At 43.1% G+C, this 22,118-nt stretch overlaps 1 protein-coding gene across 1 annotated transcript in view; it reads left to right on the top strand.

Annotated features, from left to right (window-relative positions):
* Positions 1 to 22,118, top strand: part of SYN3 (synapsin III) — a 299,108-nt gene that overhangs the window by 65,175 nt on the left and 211,815 nt on the right. Inside the window, exons 3-4 of the mRNA XM_067559393.1 lie at positions 6,315 to 6,371; positions 7,626 to 8,121. Of these exons, the coding sequence (XP_067415494.1) occupies positions 7,808 to 8,121 (314 nt within the window). The 5' untranslated portion in view covers positions 6,315 to 6,371; positions 7,626 to 7,807. The remainder of the gene's footprint in view (positions 1 to 6,314; positions 6,372 to 7,625; positions 8,122 to 22,118) is intronic.

Here is a 22,118-nt window from a genome sequence, read left to right as displayed (position 1 = left end):
CCTAAAGTAAAGAGGCCTGGGAAATAACCCTAGCTCCAGAGAGGGGGCAGAAGGGGCGCTTCTGCTTCATGGAAAGTAGGACTGGCTAATCTGAGCCCAAGAGGGCATAACCCTAGCTCTTGAGACTGGGTTGAAGGGGAAACTGCTTGGAGGAGGGAAAGACTGACTAGTCCCATGCAAGAGACAGAGAAATTACTCACCACTGCCCAGCTGCTGTGAGAGAGGCTGGAAGTGGCTATGAGGTGGTATTGCTGTAGCTACCTAAGACGTAGTGGTGAGGAATCATAGACCCTAGGCAGAGATATTAAAATCTAGAGACCTGGGGAAAGACACTGCCAAGCTGTGCAAAAGGTAGGAGCAGCCAAGGGAAAATGGCCGAGAGATTGAAGGAACAGTCCTTGCTGCCTAAACAGGGTCCCTGGGCTGGACCACAGAAGAGAGGGTGGGCATGGGTTCCTCTACCCTTCCACAGGCCAAGAGGGAATGTATGGACATCAGAAGAAGAGGAGGCCATGCATTGTTGGTCTTTGAAGGAGACTGAGAACTGGGCTCAAAATACAGGCTCGGGCTGGAGCACGGACTTTGGGACCCTCCCTCTTTGTGGGAACTCAGAGCCCAGGCTCCAGCCTGCACCCAAATGTCTTCACTGCAGTCCTGTAGCCCTGCAGTCTGAGCCCTACCTGCCCAAGTCAGCTAACCTAGGCCAGCCACGGGTCTTGCACTGAAGTGTTGACGTTTCCTAAGTGTACTTGAATTCCAGGGGCCTGTTCTTCTCTTGATATGTAGCACCAGTTAATGCTAATAGGAACTATGTCCCCGTGTGTATGCCAGGGATAGCAGATGCCTGCACCACAGCATGTGGAGGAAAACTGTTTTTTTCCAGTCATTTGTTGCGTGTGTGAGCAGATCCGTTGCCTATGGGGCAATCCTCCTTCTCCAGGCTAGACAAGTTTAGAGACCTAGGATAGTGACGTGTCCAGAATGGTGAAAGAACAAAGAGGAAAACATTCGCTTATGTCAAATCTCTAGGGGAGCAAATGAGTTGTCTGTGATAACAGAATGTGTGGAATAGAAGATCGCAGAAAAGCGAAGGAGGACTATATCAACTGGAGTTGAAACTTATAGGAAAAGACTATTAAACCCTTTAGATTGTAAAATCCTTGAGAAAGAAATGGACTCCTTTTTGGTCTTGTACCTGCCTATTCACTAAGTGAATTGAGAAAACAAGGACCCGATGCATGAATTACGAGATGAAATTCTAAGGCCTGTGTTATCCGGGAGGTCATATTCAATTATCATAATGATCCCTTCTGGCCTTAAAAATCTATCCAAAGTTAATGGGATTTGTGCTCCTAAATCACTTAGATTTAATGATCTGTTAAATCAGTTACAATGGGTGGGATTTTGATAAACACCTATTGTTACTTTGTGTAGTCTTAGTGACTTGTTAGTTAAATTGAGTATAATGTCTGAAACTAAACTGAGAATTTTTCCTATAAACTAAAATCTTCAGCCTTTTTCCCCTGTATATTATTTGGAAAAATTATTTCACTCTAAATGGGCTGCAGTTTTATTTGCCTTTTGCTGCAACATTTGTTTTAGCTCAATAGCAAGAAAATAGTCCAGTTTACCTCTCTTTTAAATAATTGATGTATTGTGATTGATCTAAAATATATTTGAAGTGTGGAAATGACATAAGGATAGAGAAGTATTTTATGTATCAGTGAAGAACAGCAGTGAGGTCGGAAAGGCCTCTGCTGATCCTTGTGAGAACCAATGAGTTGTCAGTCCCATAGGCATCTTTTATCTGAATCAGTCCTAATACATATTGTCAGGCTCTACATATTAAATACATCCAGCTTTATTTTATTCCGATCAATGCACTTCAAAGCGGTGTTTCTCTCAGTGAAGGAAGTCCCTGCTTTATTAATGCCAAGCCTGATATCGCTTTCATTCCTGTCACCATGAAATCAGGGTTTATACAGTTTCCGCAGGAGACTAAAAGACCAACAAATTGTTTGAGCTGCCATCAAATCCGAGACAGGATTGAGGGGAGGAGGGGGAGGAAGAAAAACCCAGCCCAGGGCTTTTGAACACTGTTGGATCCCTTTTATAGCTTTGTCTATTTAATGTGTGGAATGCTTATTTGCATAAACTTCCCAGTTTGCATTGCTGCTTCCTGCTTTCCTTTGATCTGATGTGGGGGAGTGCCCTTAGCATAAGTACCAGTATTAGTTTTAATGGGAGCATTAGTGTCAATATTGCAAAACAAGCCTTGGATTTGCAAAGGCAACTTTTATTCTGGGGAAATAAAGTATGGTGACTGCCACAGACTTTTAATATGGAGATGTCTCTGTATTTTCCAAGGATTAACACTGGATTTCTTTACCCGGTGTTGCTTGCTCTCCTTGAGCTGTCTCTGGCTTTGCTGATAAGCAGGTTATGATGTGGAAAACAGCAGTGCCGCAGAAGGCCTTCATCACTCATGGATGATAAAGGTCTTGGGGATGCCACCTCTCACTGTTTTATTACAAGGTGTGTGCGTGCATGCACAGAGCCTCAGCTCCTATAACTAAGCGATTACATGACAGTCTCAGCTTTCATTTAAAAAATTCTAGTCTTCATGGTTGAGTAGAGAATCTTTAGATATGTGACCCAATGTGAACCCAAAGAGTTCTGAAACCAGAAGGCAAATAAAAAGAACGTAGTTATTTTTTTTTTTTTTTTTTTTTTTTTTTAATGCCTAATTTTTAAACCACTCATCAGGTTTTTGAGGCCTGACTCATTTTTGAGACTCTGGGTTGGTAATACTCACCTGATAGCAATTGCTGGATTCCTGAGAGTATCTTGCTCTATTCCTTCTAAAAATATCAGTGGAAAGGCCAGATTCCATGCTCTTACAGCCGTGTAATTCCACTGATATTCACTCCTGATTTGTACCGGTATTACAGAGAACAGAATTGGGCCCTTTTGACTGTTTGTTTAAAATGTGAATGTAGGTTCAAAGCTCTGCACTTTGAAGGATGTTGTATGAGGTATTAACTAGATGCCGTTTCATGAAGATTGCCAGAGAAAGAGCACCACCCCCCTGTGGCAGACCTATGCATGTGATGAGAGAGAGAGAGGGTGAAGGATGCAGAAAGGTGAGGTCCATTGTTGATGTCCACATTAAGTTACCATGTTGCTGCTCTTAGCATTGCTCACTTGAGGTTAGAGTGACCAGATAGCAAGTGTGAAAAATTGGGATGGGGGTAGGGGTTAATAGGCACCTATATATGAAAAAGCCCCGAATATCAGGACTGTCCCTATAAAAGCGGGATATCTGGTCTCCCTCCTTGAGGTTATTAGAAGCAGGGTGCTGGATGCAGTCTGACATGGCTCAGTCAGTTTAGTGCATGATGGCATACATAAAAGGCTCAGGGGAAATCTTAACTCACTTAGCGGAAATCAGTCAACCAGCTTCTGTTTCCTTGGTCTCCAGTTGACCCATAGGGAGAATAAGAACATTTAACTAAGTAATAAAGATATATATAAAGTGCATCTTTGCATCATGTTCTAATATCATTACCCTTTTCTGCTATAGTCTTCAACGTCTGCACTAATTGACCTGTTGTTCCTGTTGATATAGTTATTCCTGTTGCCTGTTTTGGTTTCCTTCACTGCCTCTGTATGTGTCTGGGTTTTCATGGGTTCTCTTACTGTCTTTTGGTTTGTCTGGTTTTTTTCTTCTGATTTCTTATTCTTTTCTCTCTGTTCTTCATTTTTCACTTCCGTTCCTAGAGAATTATTCCCCTGGGTGGGGAGGGAAGAGGTTGGTGGTGTTTGTTTTTGTTTTGTTTCAATCTTTTAACTTTCCTTTTATTCATTTTTAGAGGTTCTCTGCACTTTCCCCTGTAATTTTTTCCCTCAAAGGCCTTGAATTGCAGAAAGCCCTCTTACCAGCTGAGGAAGGCTTGACACAGTTCTGTTCTGAACACCAGTGAGAAGGAGCTGGTGGAGAGTGATCTGAAGAGCTCCTTAAAGCCTCCTTTCTCTGCAAGGGGAGCTCTTGATCCTCTTGCATTTCCACTAGGCTGTTAAGGTGTTCCAGGTTTGTGAGTTGTTTCTAAATCTCTTCCTCTTTCCCTTGGTTTCCAGCCTTTCATATAAAGGGAAGAAGTTTGATCTAGCGGTTAAAACATGGGATGGTGACTCAGAAGACCAAGATTATATTCCTATCTTGCCCCAGTTTTCTTCTCCATAAAGCGGGGATGGTATCTTCACAACATTCCTAAGAGAGAAATTAATTCATGTTTGTAAAGCATTTTGGGACCTGCAGATGGAAATCTGTCCACAGCTGAGTGTTGAATCTTTGCCATTCTGATCTCTGGATTTCTACACTGTGTTCTGTGTCAAACCCAACCACTTTGTGCTAACCACAGTTGGTAAGCTTTGTGCAGCTCCATACCCTAATTCCGCCACTGTTTGGGGGCAGAGGTGTTGACTATAATCTAAAATTTATGGCTGTATGCAAATCTCATTGAATAATTTACATAACGTGACAAACACATTGCTGCACAAAACTTGGCACTTCTAGGGTGGACCCTCACTGTTAAACTCATAGAATATTTGAACCCTGGATATGGTTCCCCCTTCTGCTGAATGTAATCAGTGGAATTCTACACGGACGAAATGGGGCTTGTGAACTCTCCATAAATGTTGGATATCGACTTCAGCTGCAGTTGTGAATAGATGCCGCAAGATGTGGGGGCCCAGGGAAAATGAAGCCCTTAATCAGCACAGCGCCTGTTCTGATGTACACATCTGCAGAGATAAAGAACAAAAGCAAATGCATACAGCGTGGGCGTAATGCAAAAGTAGACAGGTTTGATCTTTTCCAGTAAGCAGGGTGCTTATTGGCCATTTACTTATGTATTCCATTACTGATCTTTCTTTCATCTTAGATGAGACCTTCTCTGTAGCTGCGATAATGGCAATCAATACGTTGATATGGCAGAGCTACAATTACCTCAATTTAAAAAAATGGATTTCACTTATTTCATTAATTACATTAACCTCAGACGGATGAAAATATACCCTCAAGGTGTACACTTTTCCTAATGGTTTTGTAAATAAATGAGGACCTTTTTCCGACACACTTTTACAGATCAAATTCAGGAAGGGTCTGATCTCTTCAAATCCTGTAGCCTTGCTCTCCGACCTTCCAGCCACCATGGGATTGCCTTCTTTTGGAATTTACCAGCAATACGTTGATTTTGAAGGGTTCAATCAGTTTCACTAGTTACTCATTCCCTCTCCTTCTCTCCAACCCCAGGGTATTGTCTCCATAGCACTACAATCCCATGCTAATTTATGGAGCAAGAGACCAGTATAGGAGTCCCTCCTACATCTTCCATGTGGCAGTGCAGAATAACTAAATTCTATTCCTTTTCCCTGCTCTCCAATGCTGGCATGCACCACTGCATTTCCATTGCTGGACCATACGAGCATTCTGTTGTTTAGGGTACTGAGTAAATTATTTTAAACTTTCATTCTTTTGGTATTTCCTATTGACATATACAGATTAGTTAATATTGCTTTGTTCTTGGCTTAGAAAGTGCAAGGCTTGTAAAGAAGATAAGAACTATATAAGCATTAAGCAGTGGGGAAAATTTTCAAACGTGGAGCTGTAAGTCTCAAGGGACTTTAGTTGGTAAATCACTTGGATGCTTTTGAAAGTTTTGCTTGCCATTATTATTATTACGGATAGCCACAAGCTCCCTCTACTGGCTGATAGCTATAATGGCAGAGAATGAATGCTTAAAGCAATGGAACAGGGGACAACTTACCAAAAGGCTGCACTAAAGATATAAAATGGTATGTTACTGTGCATGTCACTGTTGGTGTTGAAGTTAGATTTCTACTGACCTTCCACTGTCAAAATGCTCCAAGCAAATGTACCAAATTATGGTATTTTCCATATGCTGTAACTGGACTCTGTCTATATGTGAACTGCACACTACCACAATAACATAAAACTTGGACTCTGCTGGTCTGCAGACAGCAGGTCTGCTTAAATATCCCTTGTACTAGAATCTGGCCTATCCCTGGGTGGAATGTGTCCTGTAAGGCAGTTATGTATGTATTCAATTTCTCTCTATGTATTATGCAGGGAAATGACACATTTCACCCCAAGGAGAGACCTGTACCATGCCTTTCTATTAATCTACCCATATGTATATCCTCAATAAATTCTTCTCTTACTATTCTGCCACTGTGGTTACTACATGGGATAACATCTTTGCTAACACAAGGATTTGTTACTATTTTGGTAGAACAGTGACATTCAGAAGTTGTCTGAACAGTGGAGTGGAACTGCTACATTTTACTAGGTGTGAAGGATGTGGGGTTGATCTGTAATAATTTAAACACACTTATGCAACCCAGGTTATGGTGGGTGGAGTGTGTAGATATATTAAGTTACCAGAATGTTTACCATATACGTATGCTGATTTAGTTCCATTGCAGTGCAGTTAGGAGCTAGCAGGAAGGCAAGACAATGCTTCTAGATAAGTAATGTCCAGTAAACAAGGCAGGAGTCATTAAGGAGCAATACTTGACCTATTAGTTGGAAGCTCCTTTCAGTCACCGGTAATGATACAAGGCTTATTTTTCCAAGGCTGGGAACCAGAATATTAAAAGGCCACTAAACAATTAAAAAATCCCTCTCTAGCGAGAGGGAGAGGCAGTAGTTGGGCTGCTCAAGAGGAAGAGACTGATACAGATGCAGGTTCTGCAGACAGGGTCTGAAGTAGTTGGGCCTTTGTAACCTTCCATGGGATGGTAAACTTTTGGAAAACAACATGTGAACAGTGTGTTCTGCTGTTTTCAAATTTTCTTGTATGCTGTGTTCCTACTATAAAGGTTAAACAACACTTAGCGTTAATACAGTGACCAGGCAGCGTTCCTAACCACTGGTCACCTCTCCTGAAGAGAAGACTTGCAGGTGCAGAGCCCAGTTTGAGCTTTTCATAGACTTTCAGGTCAGAAGGGACCATTATAATCTGGTCTGAACTCCTGCACAACACAGGTCACAGAACCTCACCCACCCACTTCTGTAATAGACCCCTAACCTTGCCTGAGTTACTGAAGTCCTCAAATCATGGTTTAAAGACTTCAAGGTACAAAGAATCCACCAGCAAATGACCCAGGCCCCATGCTGCAGAGGTAGGGGGAAAATATTGGGAAATCATAGTTGGTATGTGGGTGGTGTAGCCTAAGGCCTGGTCTAAGAGTTGGAATTGCAGGATTCCAGGGAAAATAAAGGCTTGAGGCCTTGGACCTGAGGAATGCACTTAGAGAGGCTTGAGAGGAGTCCAAGGTGCTAATGTTCTTGTAACTGTGACACTAGGAATGGGGCAGGAAAAAGCCATGAAGTCTACATTCTTCTACCCACTTGGCCAATGTCCCTTATTAGCCAGTTGATGATGTAGGATAGCCTGTATATAAAGTAATAAGCCTTCTCCACTTACCAAAGTGTTGACTAAGTTTTACACACTAGGATGTTCTTTAAAGGTTCAGTGAGTTGTTCAAATGTGAAACAATTTATCTGCATCTCACATGAGTGTCTTTTTGTTGTTCCACAGGAAAAAAGGAAAAACAAATATATTTGAGAATCAGAAGTGCATTCCTCAAACACTGTTTCAACAGTGACAACATATCTTTCTGGAGTAAGCAGTAGTGATCTCAAAAGCCCCTCTGGATTGTGGAATACGGTTATTTAGTGTTGCTCTTGTTGTTGTGGAGTTCTCCACCCTAAACTTCAACAATGAATTTCCTTCGAAGGCGCCTCTCGGACAGTAGTTTTGTGGCCAACTTGCCCAATGGTTATATGATGGATCTGCAGCGCCCCGATAACTCCACCAGCTCTCCAGGGTCTCCAGCAACTGAGAGGAAGCAGCAGCCGCCATCTCAGCCATCACCCTCTTCCTCTTCCGGAACCAGTATCTTCAGTTCCATCTCCAGTGCCATGAAGCAGACCACACAAGCAGCTGCAGGACTGATTGAGCACTCGGCAAACCCCGCTCCTGTGGCCCAGAAACCCAAGATCCTTTTGGTGATTGATGATGCTCACACAGATTGGTAAGAGCACACACTCCTATGACTGGGATGTAGGGGACTGGATGGCACAGGGGATTAGCAATAGGATATAGAGAAATTTGTATCGAAGTCACCAGTCCATGTCGGTGGTGACCAATGTCTCGCTGTTCAGTGGCCTGTGCAAAAGGAATTTGGTGGTCTCTTCAGTTCTCAGTAGAAAAATACCCTTTGGTACTAATTAGCAGACTTGTTGATGGCCTCAGCAGAGAGGGCCATACACAGCAGACTGAACTCCTCTTACACCTGTAGACCTGGACCCTCCAGGTCATGGAAAAGGCACATTGTGGTGTGGTTTGGGGCGGGGGGACGTGTCACACCATTATGTGTGCTATACCTATTCTATGACTAAAGAGAGGACCTCTGTCTCCAGGGCTGTCAATCCAGTGCCTTTCAGAACATCTACATTCACCAAAAAGTCATTAAAATAGGAAAAAACAGACTACTACAAGTGATCATTCTGGCATCATCCCTTCCCTTGCTAATTGTGATTACAAACAGCAAAACGTTCAGAGGCTCAGCTAAGCCTCCCAAGGGTATGCTTTATCGGACTTATGCAAACCTCATTTGCTGGAAATTTTATTACTGGTGTTTTTAGAGGTTTGCCAGGACAGAACGTGTCTTCCAAAAGTCTTGGAAGACACCTGAAACCTTCAGAAATTCAGGGGAGCTGGCCTATTGGTTGTATATCTCCTTTAAAGTTGGCTGATCTGCAAAGCCTGCCAGCATCTATTTTTATTGTTCTTCTCTACAAAAGTTTTGTCCTACACTCATCACCGTAGTATCTGAGCATCTTCCAGTAGTGCATTAAGCTAAGTGACTACACATTTGTCACAAGGCTCAGGGCTTTTATCACTTCCATCCTTCTCTGTGCCTCTCTGCCTTGGGCAAGCTGGCCAGGAGATTCAGAGTGGGGTAGTCCAGAGTGTGTGTGGCCGCCTTCTCTGTACCATCTTTCATGAAGCCATCAAATATTTGCCTCTGCCAGGCTGCCTCAGCAGCTGGCAGGGAAAACTTCACTGCCCACTGGTTTGGAGACCCCCTTGCAGGAGAGGAGACTATAACCCTGGGGAACATGTGAGTATTTGGGTTACTCAGGTTTTGGCTCTTTGGGATTGTATTGTACTTGCTCGCTTCAGCCCTGATCAGGAAGTTGTAAATGGCCTTTTCTACAAGATTTCATTATCTTCCCCTCTCCTCTGCCCTTCAGTTCTGAGTTGAAACCTGGAATTGATGGTCAAAAATTACATTTCTTTTTTCCCCTCTTGTTCATCACCCTCCTCAGCACCCAGCCAATCCCTGGATTCTGCAAGGGCAATTGTGGAGGAAATTGTTTCTCTGTCAGATGAGCAACTCCAAACTCTTTTCAGAACTGAGCTAGGGAAATATGAACATTATCTGAGAAAGGAAGAGGGTAAAGGGATTCTCCAAATAACTCAGGCGGTCAGTTCAGCAAGAGAAAACAAAAGAAGTGGTTGTATATTTCCAACAATGGAAGAAATTTAAAAGCCAGAGAGAGAGAGTGCAGAAAGTTCCTTCAGGATAATTTTACTTTCTTCAACTCTAGGTAATGAGACATCTCATTACCTATGTTCCATCTAAATGACTTCTGATAAAGAGCTTACCTCTAAAACTAAGTTTCTCTAACAGCACCACTCTTTTTGGGTGGAATGTCTCTTTGCTCCCTAGAACCTGTCAGATTAATGTGGTGACATGTTTGATCTACAGGTGACCGTTAAAAAGATGTTTCCTTAAAGCCCTGTCAAAATACATGTTGTTTGCAGTGTTGTTGTAGCTGTGTTGGTCCCAGGATATTAGAGGCACAAGGTGGGTGAGGTAATGTCTTCATCCCCAACAGAAGTTAGTCCAATAAAAGATAAGTTTTTGAGCTTACAAGATCTGGGGACTTGAAGGGCTTCTGTGTAAGCTCAAAAGCTTCTCTTTCACCAGCAAAATATATATTCGCTTTTACTTGCGTCATTCTCTCATTGAAAGGTACAGAACTACATTCAGTTTACAATTCCCTTTCTCCCTGTTACAAAATGCATAATGACATTTCATTTAAAATGTCTCCCTTGTTTGAGGAGATCTTCCTTCCTTTAATTGTTCTTTTCCCCATCTACACCATCATTGAAAGCAGAGAGGAAACCTGGTCTAGTGTCTAAAGAACACATCTGGGAGTCAGGGCATGTTGGCTTATATTCTTGGCTCTGCTACAGGCTTGCTGTGTTAATTCGCCCAAGGTACTTAACTTCTCTGTCTCACTTTCCTTATTTGTCAAAGGGGAATAAAAATACTGAGCTAAATTCTCAGCTGGTTGGAGCAGAGTATGATGCAACTGAGGTGATGGGAAGGAGGCGGCACAAGTGGCCATGTTTACAAATGGGCATGGGGGACAGAAGGGGCAATTGTCCAGGAGCCCAGCCATTTAAAAGGGCCTGTGTGGATGGGAGGGTAGATATGTATCCTCCTCACCTCCATACCCCATTCCCCTGAGGCCCCTGCTGCTCCTGCTCTCCACCCCTCCCTGAGCTTATTTGTTATGTGCCATGCAGGTTCCCAGGTGGCCCAGGAGGCTGTATCTGCTACTTAGCTTTCCAGGTCATCTGTAATCTCCCTGGGGAGTCCAAGGGACCCAGGAATCTAAGCAGCAGATACCGCCTCCTCAGCCGCCCAGGAACCTGCATGGTGCATAATAAATAAGTAAAAACTTCCAGAGGAAGCCCACTCGGACCTTAGCCATCCCTTTCTAGGGGGACCATTGACTGCTCTGTCCCGGGACCCGCAGTTGCTGTCAGTGGGCTTGCATGTGGCCAAGTTGCCTTTCAGTTTCTCAGAACCTGGAGCTGCCTGCAGGCTGAATCTACCTGAGGGCTGTGGTAACTTGTAAGGACACTGTGGTCCATCCCTGCTTCCCATTGTCCACCTTCAACACCAAAAGGAACAAGTAGTGAGGCAGCTGCTCTGGCCCCCCCCTCCACCCCCACCCCTCTGTCGCATCCTCTGTGCTGAGTTGCTGGAGGAAGCAGGTGCCATGAAGCCAATCACAGAGACTTTTCCCCTGTGTCCTGAGAATCATTAGCTGCACCTCGAGGCCGGCTTTCTGGATGCTTTGTGGTGCTCTGGAAATAGCTACAACCACCTTTTCTAGTCTAGGTACTTCTATGGCCCCTGTTATCATTTGTATGGGAGACCCACAGCAGCCCTGCGAGGTAGAGCAGAACTATCATGCTCCTTATGCGGATGGGGGCTGTAGGAAAGAGACACTGTGTGACTTGCCCAAGGTCACACAGGAAATGTGTAGCAAAGCCCAAGGCTGGTGAATCCCAGAGGAGCACCCTAACCACAGGGACCATTCCGCAAGGGTTCAAACGCTGGCTTTACCTCTGGTCCCCTTGTTATAAATGTAAACCAAGATCTTGGGTGCAATGCCCTTCATTAATATCCACTTCTTTCTCAGTAGACACAAGTGCATTACAGACCCATCATTAACAGTATGGCTTGTATCTGCCTCAAAGCAGGGTGGGGGAGAAACAGTCACAAAGCAAGGCCTGCCCTTCTCTCCTGTCCTCCCCTTCCCAGAGCAATTGGTTTGGGATTTTTGCATCAAAGTGGAGGGGTAGCAACTAAGTCCAGTAACTAATACAGGATCCTTCATCCAACCTGAAATGAGAGAGAAAATGAGGGGAATTTTCCCTATGAAAACTGGCCTTTTATCATAGTGGAAAAATCTCTGGTAGGATGGCAATTCCATCCAATGTTTGTTTGAATCTAATAAAAAAACGAGGCTTCGCTGGTTGCCATTTCTATAATGGGTGACTTCCCCCTCTCTCCACCCCAGGTCCATTTGGCACTGCTGCCTTCTGTTTTAGCTGGTATTTTCTTACTTATTTACCACCTTGATGCACCTTCTGGTTTTATTCACAGGTAACAATAAGCTCAATAGCTGGTCATGGGCTAAGATTCCTTGCAGTATCATGGAGACACCACTAGGGTGCAGTCCTTCACCACAGCATTCATTTATCTGTTGGAACTGTTAACATGTCTAATACACAGTCCTAGCACCTGGGGCCTAAGGGCTGATACGCTGCTTAGTCCAAACAGTGTAATCAAAGAGGAAGGCACTGGCTCAGAGACCCATGTTTTTTTTCCCTTCTGTGAGATTAATGGAGGTTGAAGGCAGTGTAGTTGGGGGAGGAGAGGAAAGGGCTCTGACTCCATTGCAATTCTTTTTATGGCTTAAATACACACTCAACTGAAGTCTTTGGCTTCATATATTCCAGCTGCAGTTCCATTGTTCAAGCTCAGTTCACTCTGAGCCACATTAGTTGAGCTGCTCTTGAGACCTGGTCCTTTCTCCAGCTGATCTGCTTTCACTGCATACACATAAACTTTGAGATCCTCTAGAGTATTCCCATTTCCGGTAGCCCTGTCCCTCCGCCCAAAAGACTCTAGATATAATAATGTTGATTACCAAGAGTCTCCCTTTCTGTCCTCTTCTGCTAAGTTCTTGGGGCATTGCATAAACCATTATAACATCATTCATAATAGAGTATCATAAAATTGATAATATGAAAACCAAGGAAAAAAATTTACAATCACAGCATTCCACAAATGTACGTGGATCTTTATAAAATGTAGCAAGATCTGTGCCTTGCCTGGAAGCATTTACAGTAAGAGGGATACATTCTGATCTTATTCACATGGGTGAATGAAGTCAATTGTGTTACTCAGGGTTTATGCTGGTATAATTGAGATCAGACTCTGACCCAGTGACCACTATATTAAAAATCAGTATTGATTAGTCCCAATTGTGACCTCAGTTATACTTCTATAAATTCTCAGTAACATCCTTCTTCTTCCTAGTATCAGTCAGTATGAAATACCAGCTCAGACTACCCCATTTGAGCCCTTTGGGGGTAGTGTTTGCCTTGAGACAGCTCAGCTAGAAAAGATGACTGTCTGGGGATGTTGGCTGGCCACTCTGGTTGCCTTACACATGGAACTAGTCTCAGAATCTTCAGAGTAACAATAACCTATTGTTTGTTACCATTGTTTTGTTCGTTTCATTTTTGGAAGAGGTATCAAATTTAAAACTACCTTCAAATCCTCTCTGCTTGCTAAAATATCTGCCTCTGTTGCAGCTTTTTTGTGTGGATAATTGTGCTTTCCTTCCCCCTCCCTCATGCTGGAAGAGAACTGGACCAGAAAACGGTCCCTATAATTAAGTAACAAGTGAAGAGCTATCGATATTTTAACATGGGACTTCCACAAAGCTTCCCCCATAACCTGTGACAAACCTATGTAATGAGGCCTCGTTTGTTTGCAGACAAGAAGGGTGAGAGACTGGGGAATCTGTCATCTGATTTCCCTTTAAAAAAAAAAAAAAAATCTTCCAACTCCAGAAGGTGGATATATGGCTGGACAGGCAACTTATTTATTTGTACTGCAGAGCACCTCGGAATCCTGGTCCCTGACTGGGGTTCCTGTTGTGCTAGGCTGTATGTAAACACAAAACAAAAACAGTCCCTGCTGCAAAGAGCTTTCAGCCTAAGTATGTTAAGTGCTCTTAATTGGAAACCAGTATCATTTTGTTTCTTTAAAACTCTACTAAGTCTACTGATACTACAGCACAGCATTGAATTGTGATGCCATGGAGGGTGTGTAGACCTGTTATTGGAATCAATAGCTATCTTCTTCTGCAAACCCTTGTTAATACCTGACATTTCGTGTACCCTGGCCTGTTTCAAAGGCAGAATATTTGCTGTTGAAATAATTGGAGTCCTACATAACACAATTAACTCTGGCAGGGATGTGATATCAGTAGCAAAAGAGAAGTGAATTCTATCAGAGGCAGGGAAATGACCCAACTCTCTCTTTGAGATGGTGACAACATTTTTCCTAAGAGCTTTTATTTTTCTCCAAAGTGCCCTTCTAGCATGTCACAAAGTGTATCTTTACTCTGCTGAAGACAGGAGCAGACTCTAGCTGTGTTGTGCCTTATACTCTGTGTTTTGACAAACTATCCATAATGGCCACCTGCAAAAAAGAATCTGTCACTGGATCTCCATCCACATTGGGGAAAATTCCATTCTGATTTTTTTTCACTGATGGTCCCTGTCCCAGCCATGCATCACACAGTTTTATTTCTAGGCGAACAGCCTCACTTGAGCTAGGCAAGCAGCCTCTTTGGAAGCATCTTCTGCCCTTGGAGAGGCATTTTTAGAGACCCTGCAACCTCCATGTCACACCTGCATTTGTTGCCAGGGAATGGGAGTTCTTTCTCTCTCTCACACGTGCATGAGGAAATGGAGTGGCAGAACTCCATGTTACCACAAATCAGCTAAATCCAGGACCATGACCTCATCCAGGAGGAAAGTGCCCCACCTCTGGCAACTTCCTTGCATAGAGCAGTGTTAAATAAAATCATCCTCTTGCTGGAATGTTTTTTTCCAAAGATGAAACAAGATTGAGAACTGCATTAACTCCAGTTATCCGTGAAGTTTTCCTCACTTCCCTGCCCTAATGTTTAGTTTAAACAGCTTGTTTTGGAAATGTGCATGCGTGCCTAATTAGCCCATTAATAACGTGCAGTTAAAACATTGTTTTTGGGGCCAGCAGTAGTAACAAGGCCTCTGCTCCCTTGTATTTGCTAACTATCCGATGTCACTTTTCAGAACAATCGGTGTGTGTTGTCCTCATTCTAAGTTATTCCAATACTATCCAAATTGCTTTTTTTCTTGCTTAAAATCCTTCCACCCCATCAAGAATTTGTGCCGTATTTCACAGGACAAAGCCACTAAGGACAATGGGAGTGTTACAAAATCGAATTGTTTTTCATTTCCCTCCATCTCTAAAGCCAGGCTGTCGTAACACAATGGTGCCAAACTCCTGGACTCTGACAGGGAGAGAAATTATGATTTATTCATAACGGCACCCTCTTAAACTCCAAAATAACATTTCTTTACAAAATAAGGCTTTCAGGGCTCGGAATAAAGTGCTGAATCCCATTAGGAAGAGGAAATTACCAGTTCCAGTTTCCTGGACTAAAAAATCAATTTCTAGTCCTGATCTATGGGATATTGAACCTTAAATGTGTTACTGATCTGGCACTACAAGTGGTTAAATAATAACTTAATATTAAGTTTGATAAATCCTGCCACTTTGCAAACTAGTTCCCTTTTTTCTTTTTTTAATAAATATATTTACTGTTTAGAAACAGTCTGTGAATGTCATGAGTAAACAATCGGTGGCCTACAGATTATTTACTAAGTGTCTATTGCTAATATTTGGAACTCAAGCTTAGAAATTGGTTGCTTAATTTGCAAGGCTTTGTTGGTGTTCCCTGATTGGATGTCCTAAATTTTCTAACAGGAGAATAACAAATAGTGAATTGAGAATAGCAAATAAGGGCCTTCAAATATGAATTCATGAGAATTACAAATTGTGAGTAGTTCATAACTAAGCAGCTGTCATTTGAATACTCTCAGATAACAAAGGATATTTATATTCACAAATATATCTGCAAATCTGTGTTTTCATTATTTGACCAACTATAACCAGCTCTAAATATTTCTTTTCTTGCACCTTATCCCACATGTAATTTGGAGACAAAATTCCACTTTGGGGAGAATAGGAATCATATCTGTATGTGCATGTATACTATATCAATAAAGAGTAGCTATTTCAATATTGCATAGAGGTTTTGAATAGCAGTGGTCCCAGAGGTAATGGCAGGACCCTCACATAGGGGGAGAAAAGGATACACTTTACCGAGGTAAAGAGGCTCTGGGGGGCCTGGCCCAGGCTGCAACTCCCATTACCATGAAGAAAAAATATTTCATGGCTCATGAGATTGTATGTATGGGATGAGTGATTGTGGTGTATGTGTGTAGGGGGCACCGTGTTACAAGTTTGTACTGGGCCCGAAAAAATTATGCTTGGGCCCTGGGTAATGGAATAGTGAGCAGAGTGCAGGTGAGACTGTCAAATGTACATAATAAATTGCAGAATTATGTGATAATGCAATTTTTTAATTATCACCATCATGTGTCTATATTTCTGTATTGCATGTGTAAAGCAACTTGGGGTCCAGTGCTCCTGGTTGAAAGGTGATACAGAAATGTAAAGAATTAGTAGTATTGCAAAAATAGATACTAGGAATCTAGCAAATATTCCCTACCAGATTACAAATATGCTAATGCAAGTCAAATTTGGGGCCTTAATTATTTTACCTGAGTCCCTTTAAATATACAGTATTTAACCTCAGAGTGTTTAGCTTAGACCTGGGCAAACCTAAGAAACTCAGCCAGGTTTCTCAAAGTTTGTGAACCTTCTGGTGACCTTCAAATGAACCTCGGGCGCTTTTTATCATTTCTGCCTAAAACTCAACAGCTTTGGCTGAGTTTTGTTTTTGAGTTAGGAACAAGGGAACCAAAATAACACTCAAAGTGGCTGGAGGTGCATTTCCATTCAAAGCAAAAGTGGAATACAGTATTACATGAACCCTTACAAAATGACACCCCCTCCAAACAGCTCCAGTCTCTGCCATTTAGATTTAGCAACAAGGAAACTTGCTAGTAATATACAATTTTTAAAAATAGTATGTGAAATAAACTTGCTGTCTCACCTGTTACAGCAGCTCCAAACTGCTTTAAGGAGCAGCTCGGAAGGGGGCCTATCAGTTTTCTGTGGCTAGAAGAAAGATGGCTGTGATGCCGGCCCTTGGGGACAGGACAGGGAGAGAAGACTGGGGAGCATCAGACCTTCAACCAAGGCACCCTTCATGTACTTACAGCCTTGGAAAAAAACAAAGATCAAGTGTAGGATAAGTTAATAACTGACACATTTTCTCTTGAACTCCATGGTCTCTAGTTAGCCGTGATTCACTAGCAGTAAGTGATGCAGGAGGCAGACAGAATTGCAGGAGTCTTCATTTATTGTGGCGTGGGGGGAGGTTTTTTGGAAGTGCTCAGCTTCTACAGGGATGGGTGCTATACAAACCCCTTAGAGAGATGTTATGCTCTTCCAGGGGGTTGAGGATGATCTGATGTGGATGGAGGTCCATTGACAGACTCATTTTTGCAGGCGGCTATGATGGCTTGTTTGTGATTATAAGGCTCTAATGTTTTCGTATCGCAGCAGCCTGGACCCATCTTGTGTTGCTGAACTGCTGCTAATCACTATGAACCCTGAAGATAAAAATGTCAAAGGGATTATTTTACAATATACAGGAAAGGATGGTCTTGTGGTTAAGACACCAGCTTGGGATATGGGAGATCTTTTCCTCTCTCTCCCACTGACTCCCTGTATGACCTGGGCAAGTCACTTAACCTCTCTCTGCCTCCATTCCCTATCTGTAAAATAGGGATGATAATTCTTCCTTTCTCCCATTCTGTTTTGTCTGTTTAAATTGTCAGCTTTTCAAGGTGTGGTCCATCTCTTCTGATGTGTTTGTAGAGCACCTAGCATGGATGGGCCCTGATCTCAGTAGGGGCCACTAGGTGTTACTGCACAGTAAATATTAAACAATAAAATCCATTCTATCCCTAAATGATATGTATAGATCTCTAGATTGCAGCAGGTGTGTAGAACCAACCTGATTGTCTCAAGGTTCTTACTCCTGGGGTAACCATTTCCTCCCTATCACACAAGGCTTTGTGAGATCAACTATTGACCAACTTTGAAATCTATACCATTTGCAGGTGGAAATTTCTAATCAGGGAGAAGTTGGAAGCTGGTCGGGAGAGGGGAAAGCCTTGCTCATTTTTTATCTATTAAAAAAGCAAACCAACCAAAATGCACCCCGACTCCCTTTGTATTGTAATAGGGGCTGGAGTGGTGTCTGGGCATTCCGCAGCCTGCATGCTAGTATCTTGGAAACTGTCTCCTTTTTTCCTGGTCCCAGCCCCTTTTATGAAGGAGACAATGCAGACATACAGTGAGGGCCTTGTGCATCACCCAGGCCCCCGGGCTCTTTGACACAGGGAGTTCTTTGAGTGGCTAACCTTGCTCCGTGAGGTCCATCCTCATCCAATCAAGAGGGTTGCAGCCTGGCATTTTCTAGGTTGATCTTGGAGGAAATTACATGCTTTGATTCCCAAAAGACTCGAGAGGGATCTTTGTTTGTATTTAGATGTCAAAGAAAAGAATTGGGTGATTCCATAATTTAATCCTTTTGGTCTTCTATTTGATTCACCTCGCTCCTTCTCCTGCTCTTGCTCTTTTCTCCCTTCCATTTTTACTTTTTCTCCCTCCTTCTGTTCTTCTCCCACTGTGGTTCTGAACATGTGATGCAAGACCCCTACTACAGGCTGAGAGGATAAATACAGCCTGAATCTGTAGTGAGAAGAAATGGGCAGCTAATAAAGCTAGGCTTAGTTTATTGGTTTGGGTGCTATTAGGAGCCTGATCCAAACCCCACTGAAGCTAGTGGAAAGACTACCAGGAATTTGCTGATATAACATGGTGACACTCCCTCCTCGGTCCCATCTGAATTCTGTTGCTTGGGGCTGTGAAACCCTCCCCTCCCCTCACACAGTCCAATTTCCAGGGAAGGAAGAGCCAAACTGATCTTCAAACAAATCTCCTAGGCTAAGCATACGTCTAACACAATGGTCCTGTATGTGCATGAATTCATGCAGATAGCTGTGGGATTCAGGCTCTTGGTGTTCTTCGTCCCCATCACAAACCTCTTTTCTGGTCCGTTGAAAGAGCAACATCACCAACTCACTCATCCAGGATATGGGAAGAAAATGTAACCAAGACGGACTTTGTTTCATGACAAAAATCACACTCTGTCAAGCGAACAAAGTAAGATCAATAGTTCAGGCTTCTCTCTCTCTGTTTTTTAGTTCAGAAATAATACTTGTTTTGAATTAAATGAAAAGGTAACATCCAGGCTAGCTCAGGCTGCCATGCTGGGATATTTCTGCCTGATAATGATTCTGCTCCCCACACATGGGCTGCTGCTTTTAGCTCTCAAACCTTTTAGCCTTCAACTCGAAATGCAGCCAGCAATGGTTCTGTTGACTCCAGCTGCGATGGGAGTGTGGCTTTTCTGCAGGTGGAAATCTGAGATGATGTCTGAGTTACTTCCAGACATGCTGCAAGAGATCACAGGGATATTTCCTACAGTAACTCCAGTAAGGTCTCTTGCAAGATGCCTTGAGGCACATTTCCTTGATCTCTTCTTGTCCTTGGGAATTATTTAACTCAGTAGCCGTTTTGGGAAATAGCATGAAGTCGTCCCATAAAATATATTTAATACAAAATACTGTCCTTCCTACAGGCTGCAAAATGGGACGTAACCCCACTCCTTCAGCCAACTGTCCTTTTGAAACAGCTTCATGCTTTCAAATTGCTGATCTCCTCTTCCCCCTGCAACATTCTTATTCATGCTATTGCATGCCGCGTAAGTAGACAGTGGGATGCTGCCGTCCACATCCAGAATGTTTTCAGGGTATACACCCTGAATCCTGTGGCTACCGCGGCAGTGCTCACTGAAGTAGTTCTTATGAGTGCCTTTTCTCCAGGACATAAAAGCAACAAGGAAGGGAAAAAAATGAGGAAGAGACAAGCCCTGGAGGGAAAGCACATCCAGGATTCCAGTTTTTGAGCATATTGACTGGTTGATGAAGTGAACACCAAATGCATCTTTGGAATTGTTTTAATATAAAAACAAAAGTAATCTGGTAAAGCTAAATGTGTATGTATTGTTCTTTCATGGGAGAAAGGAAATTGCCAGCTGTAGCTCATTTTTAGTGAGTTAACTATAATGTCATGTAGACTCCTAAGAAAAAATGACCCCTATACATTTTGGCCCTTTACTGCTGCTTTTGGAAGTCTCCACTATACAACTGGGGGCTGAGTCCATTGTTGTGCCATGGCCCCTATGTGATTAAGATACTGGATTCATAAAGGCCAGTACAGAGGGGCCACTGGACAAGTGCAGCCTCCAGGGAATTCCCTTGCATTCCCTCCCCTGGAGCCCTGGCAAAAGGCCATTAGAGCAGGGACACAATTTGTCAGCAGTGGGAGCCATGTGGGCACCTGCAGCCCCTGAATAAGGCAAGGTGCAAGCTGCCTCCCTTTAGAGTCTGTGTCAATGGGCCCTTGATGTTTAGGAGGCTGAGAGGTGATTATGCTACTGTGTAAGCAGGCTTCTTTGGAGCCATTTTTGTAGACTTACTCTGATAAAAGCTTCATGAGAACATAGGAACCCAAGTGCTACACTCTGGCTTCTCATGAAATGCTCTTTTCATGTATAGCACAGGGACCAGAGAGCTGATGCTTTTCAAAACCAGGCCTTTTCTTCTGGTCCCCAGAAAGGAAGTGCTGTGTGTGTATCAGCCTGGAAACAGAGCACCCATTTCCCCCCAGCCACAGTCACGGGGTGGATTCTTGGATACTTTAGAGCAGCTCTGAAAAGCAAGCTTTTACTTTTTTTTCTAAATGGATTTATGAGAGGAGGCATCTGAGTTTTCTACCATTACAGGGCTGCCAGTGATATTTTAATCTCACTGGGGCTGGAGCAGAGGGCTTTTTTGTTTCTCTACTGCCTTTTTACCCAGGAAATATATTGCTTTCCAAAAGTGTGCAGCTCACTAATCACAAAGAAGGGATGCACTAAAGGGAATTTCTTTTAAAAGCAGAGAGGATCTACTGAGCTATTATAGCACTTCCTTTTCCCCCTGTGAGAGCTGCTGCATTTAAATGTTTTAGTATTGTAAATCCTCCCTAGGGTTTGTTCTGCTAGCATGAAGCTACAATTCTTTCCATCCAAAATATCTGTTTACATGCTAATTTACTGAGATCAGAAACCAAACCACCCAACCTACACCCTGCATAGCCTAATTATAATGCAGCAATCTGACTCTATCAACATCCCGCATGCTTTATTATAAAGGACTAGAAAATTAGACCAATGGTCAGTAATCCATGCTGACACGGGGTGGAAGGGAGGCAGAATGATTTAGATAATTCCTGTCTTGATCTCTCAAGCCAGTATGTTGGGAACACTGTAAGGGCAGCCCGGGCAGCCTCTAAGGTGATGAAAGATTTCTTGCATTGCTCATAAGACAAGAAGTGGCATTGCTGAGGCACCAAAGGAAGCCCTGTGATGGGTCTTATGGTTAAAACGTGGTATTGGGGCTCAAGATCCGGGTTCAAATCCTGGCTGTATGTCAGGCTCCTTGTGTGACCTTAAGCAAATCACTTTTATGACTGGACTTGCAAAGGAGGGCAACACTTAGCATCTCCCATTGTTTGCAGTGGGACCTGCTTGGTCGTGATTGCTTTTGAAAAATGGCCCTTGCTCCCTAACTGAGTTCCCCATCTGCCAAATGGGGATACCACCTCCTTTCTCCCACCTTTAGTCCGTTGTAAGCCTTGTTGGCTAGGGCCTGTTTCATGCTGTGTATTGGTGCGGGATCTAGTGCAATGGTGCTCTGACCACAAATGTGGTTTACAGGTACTTCCATAGTACAATTAATTTCTGCTTGGTTGACACTTCAGGGGCTCAAGGGTGAGACGGATATCTCTTTTCTGATCAGGATGGTGGCCTCTACTTCCCAAGGGCTCAGAAACGCCAAGTGTAAATTAAAAACACCATTGAATCAGTTTCCGAGCATGTTTGCAGCTGGTGTTTGTCTTCCCCTGTGCAGTGTTGGAATAGTGTGCAGAGCAAAAGGTTTATCTCTGAATTATTTAGCACCTGTAGCCTTCAGACACCTCTACAGCAGCTTAGCCCTTCTGGGTCTGCTTTGAAAGATGTATCATCTCATTACAAAATGTGAGCGGAGTCCCTGGAATGAGCCAGGCCATGTGGAAAATGGGGTCCAGAAACAAAGGTCCCACTGTGTCTTAATCCAGATGCCTTGTTCTTATGCTCTGTGTCCTCGTGGTGGTGGTGCCCCCATACATGATTGTCTGGGAACAGAGTCTGTATTGTAGCAGTGGGGAGCGGGTTTTATAATTTTTAC

This window comes from Emydura macquarii, unplaced genomic scaffold, assembly GCF_026122565.2.
Source record: "Emydura macquarii macquarii isolate MOO-44397 ecotype Brisbane River unplaced genomic scaffold, CSIRO-AGI_Emac_v2 contig_2205, whole genome shotgun sequence".
Taxonomy (NCBI): domain Eukaryota; kingdom Metazoa; phylum Chordata; order Testudines; family Chelidae; genus Emydura; species Emydura macquarii.
Note: the sequence above shows the minus strand (reverse complement) of the source record. Positions and strands in the feature narration are given on the sequence as shown.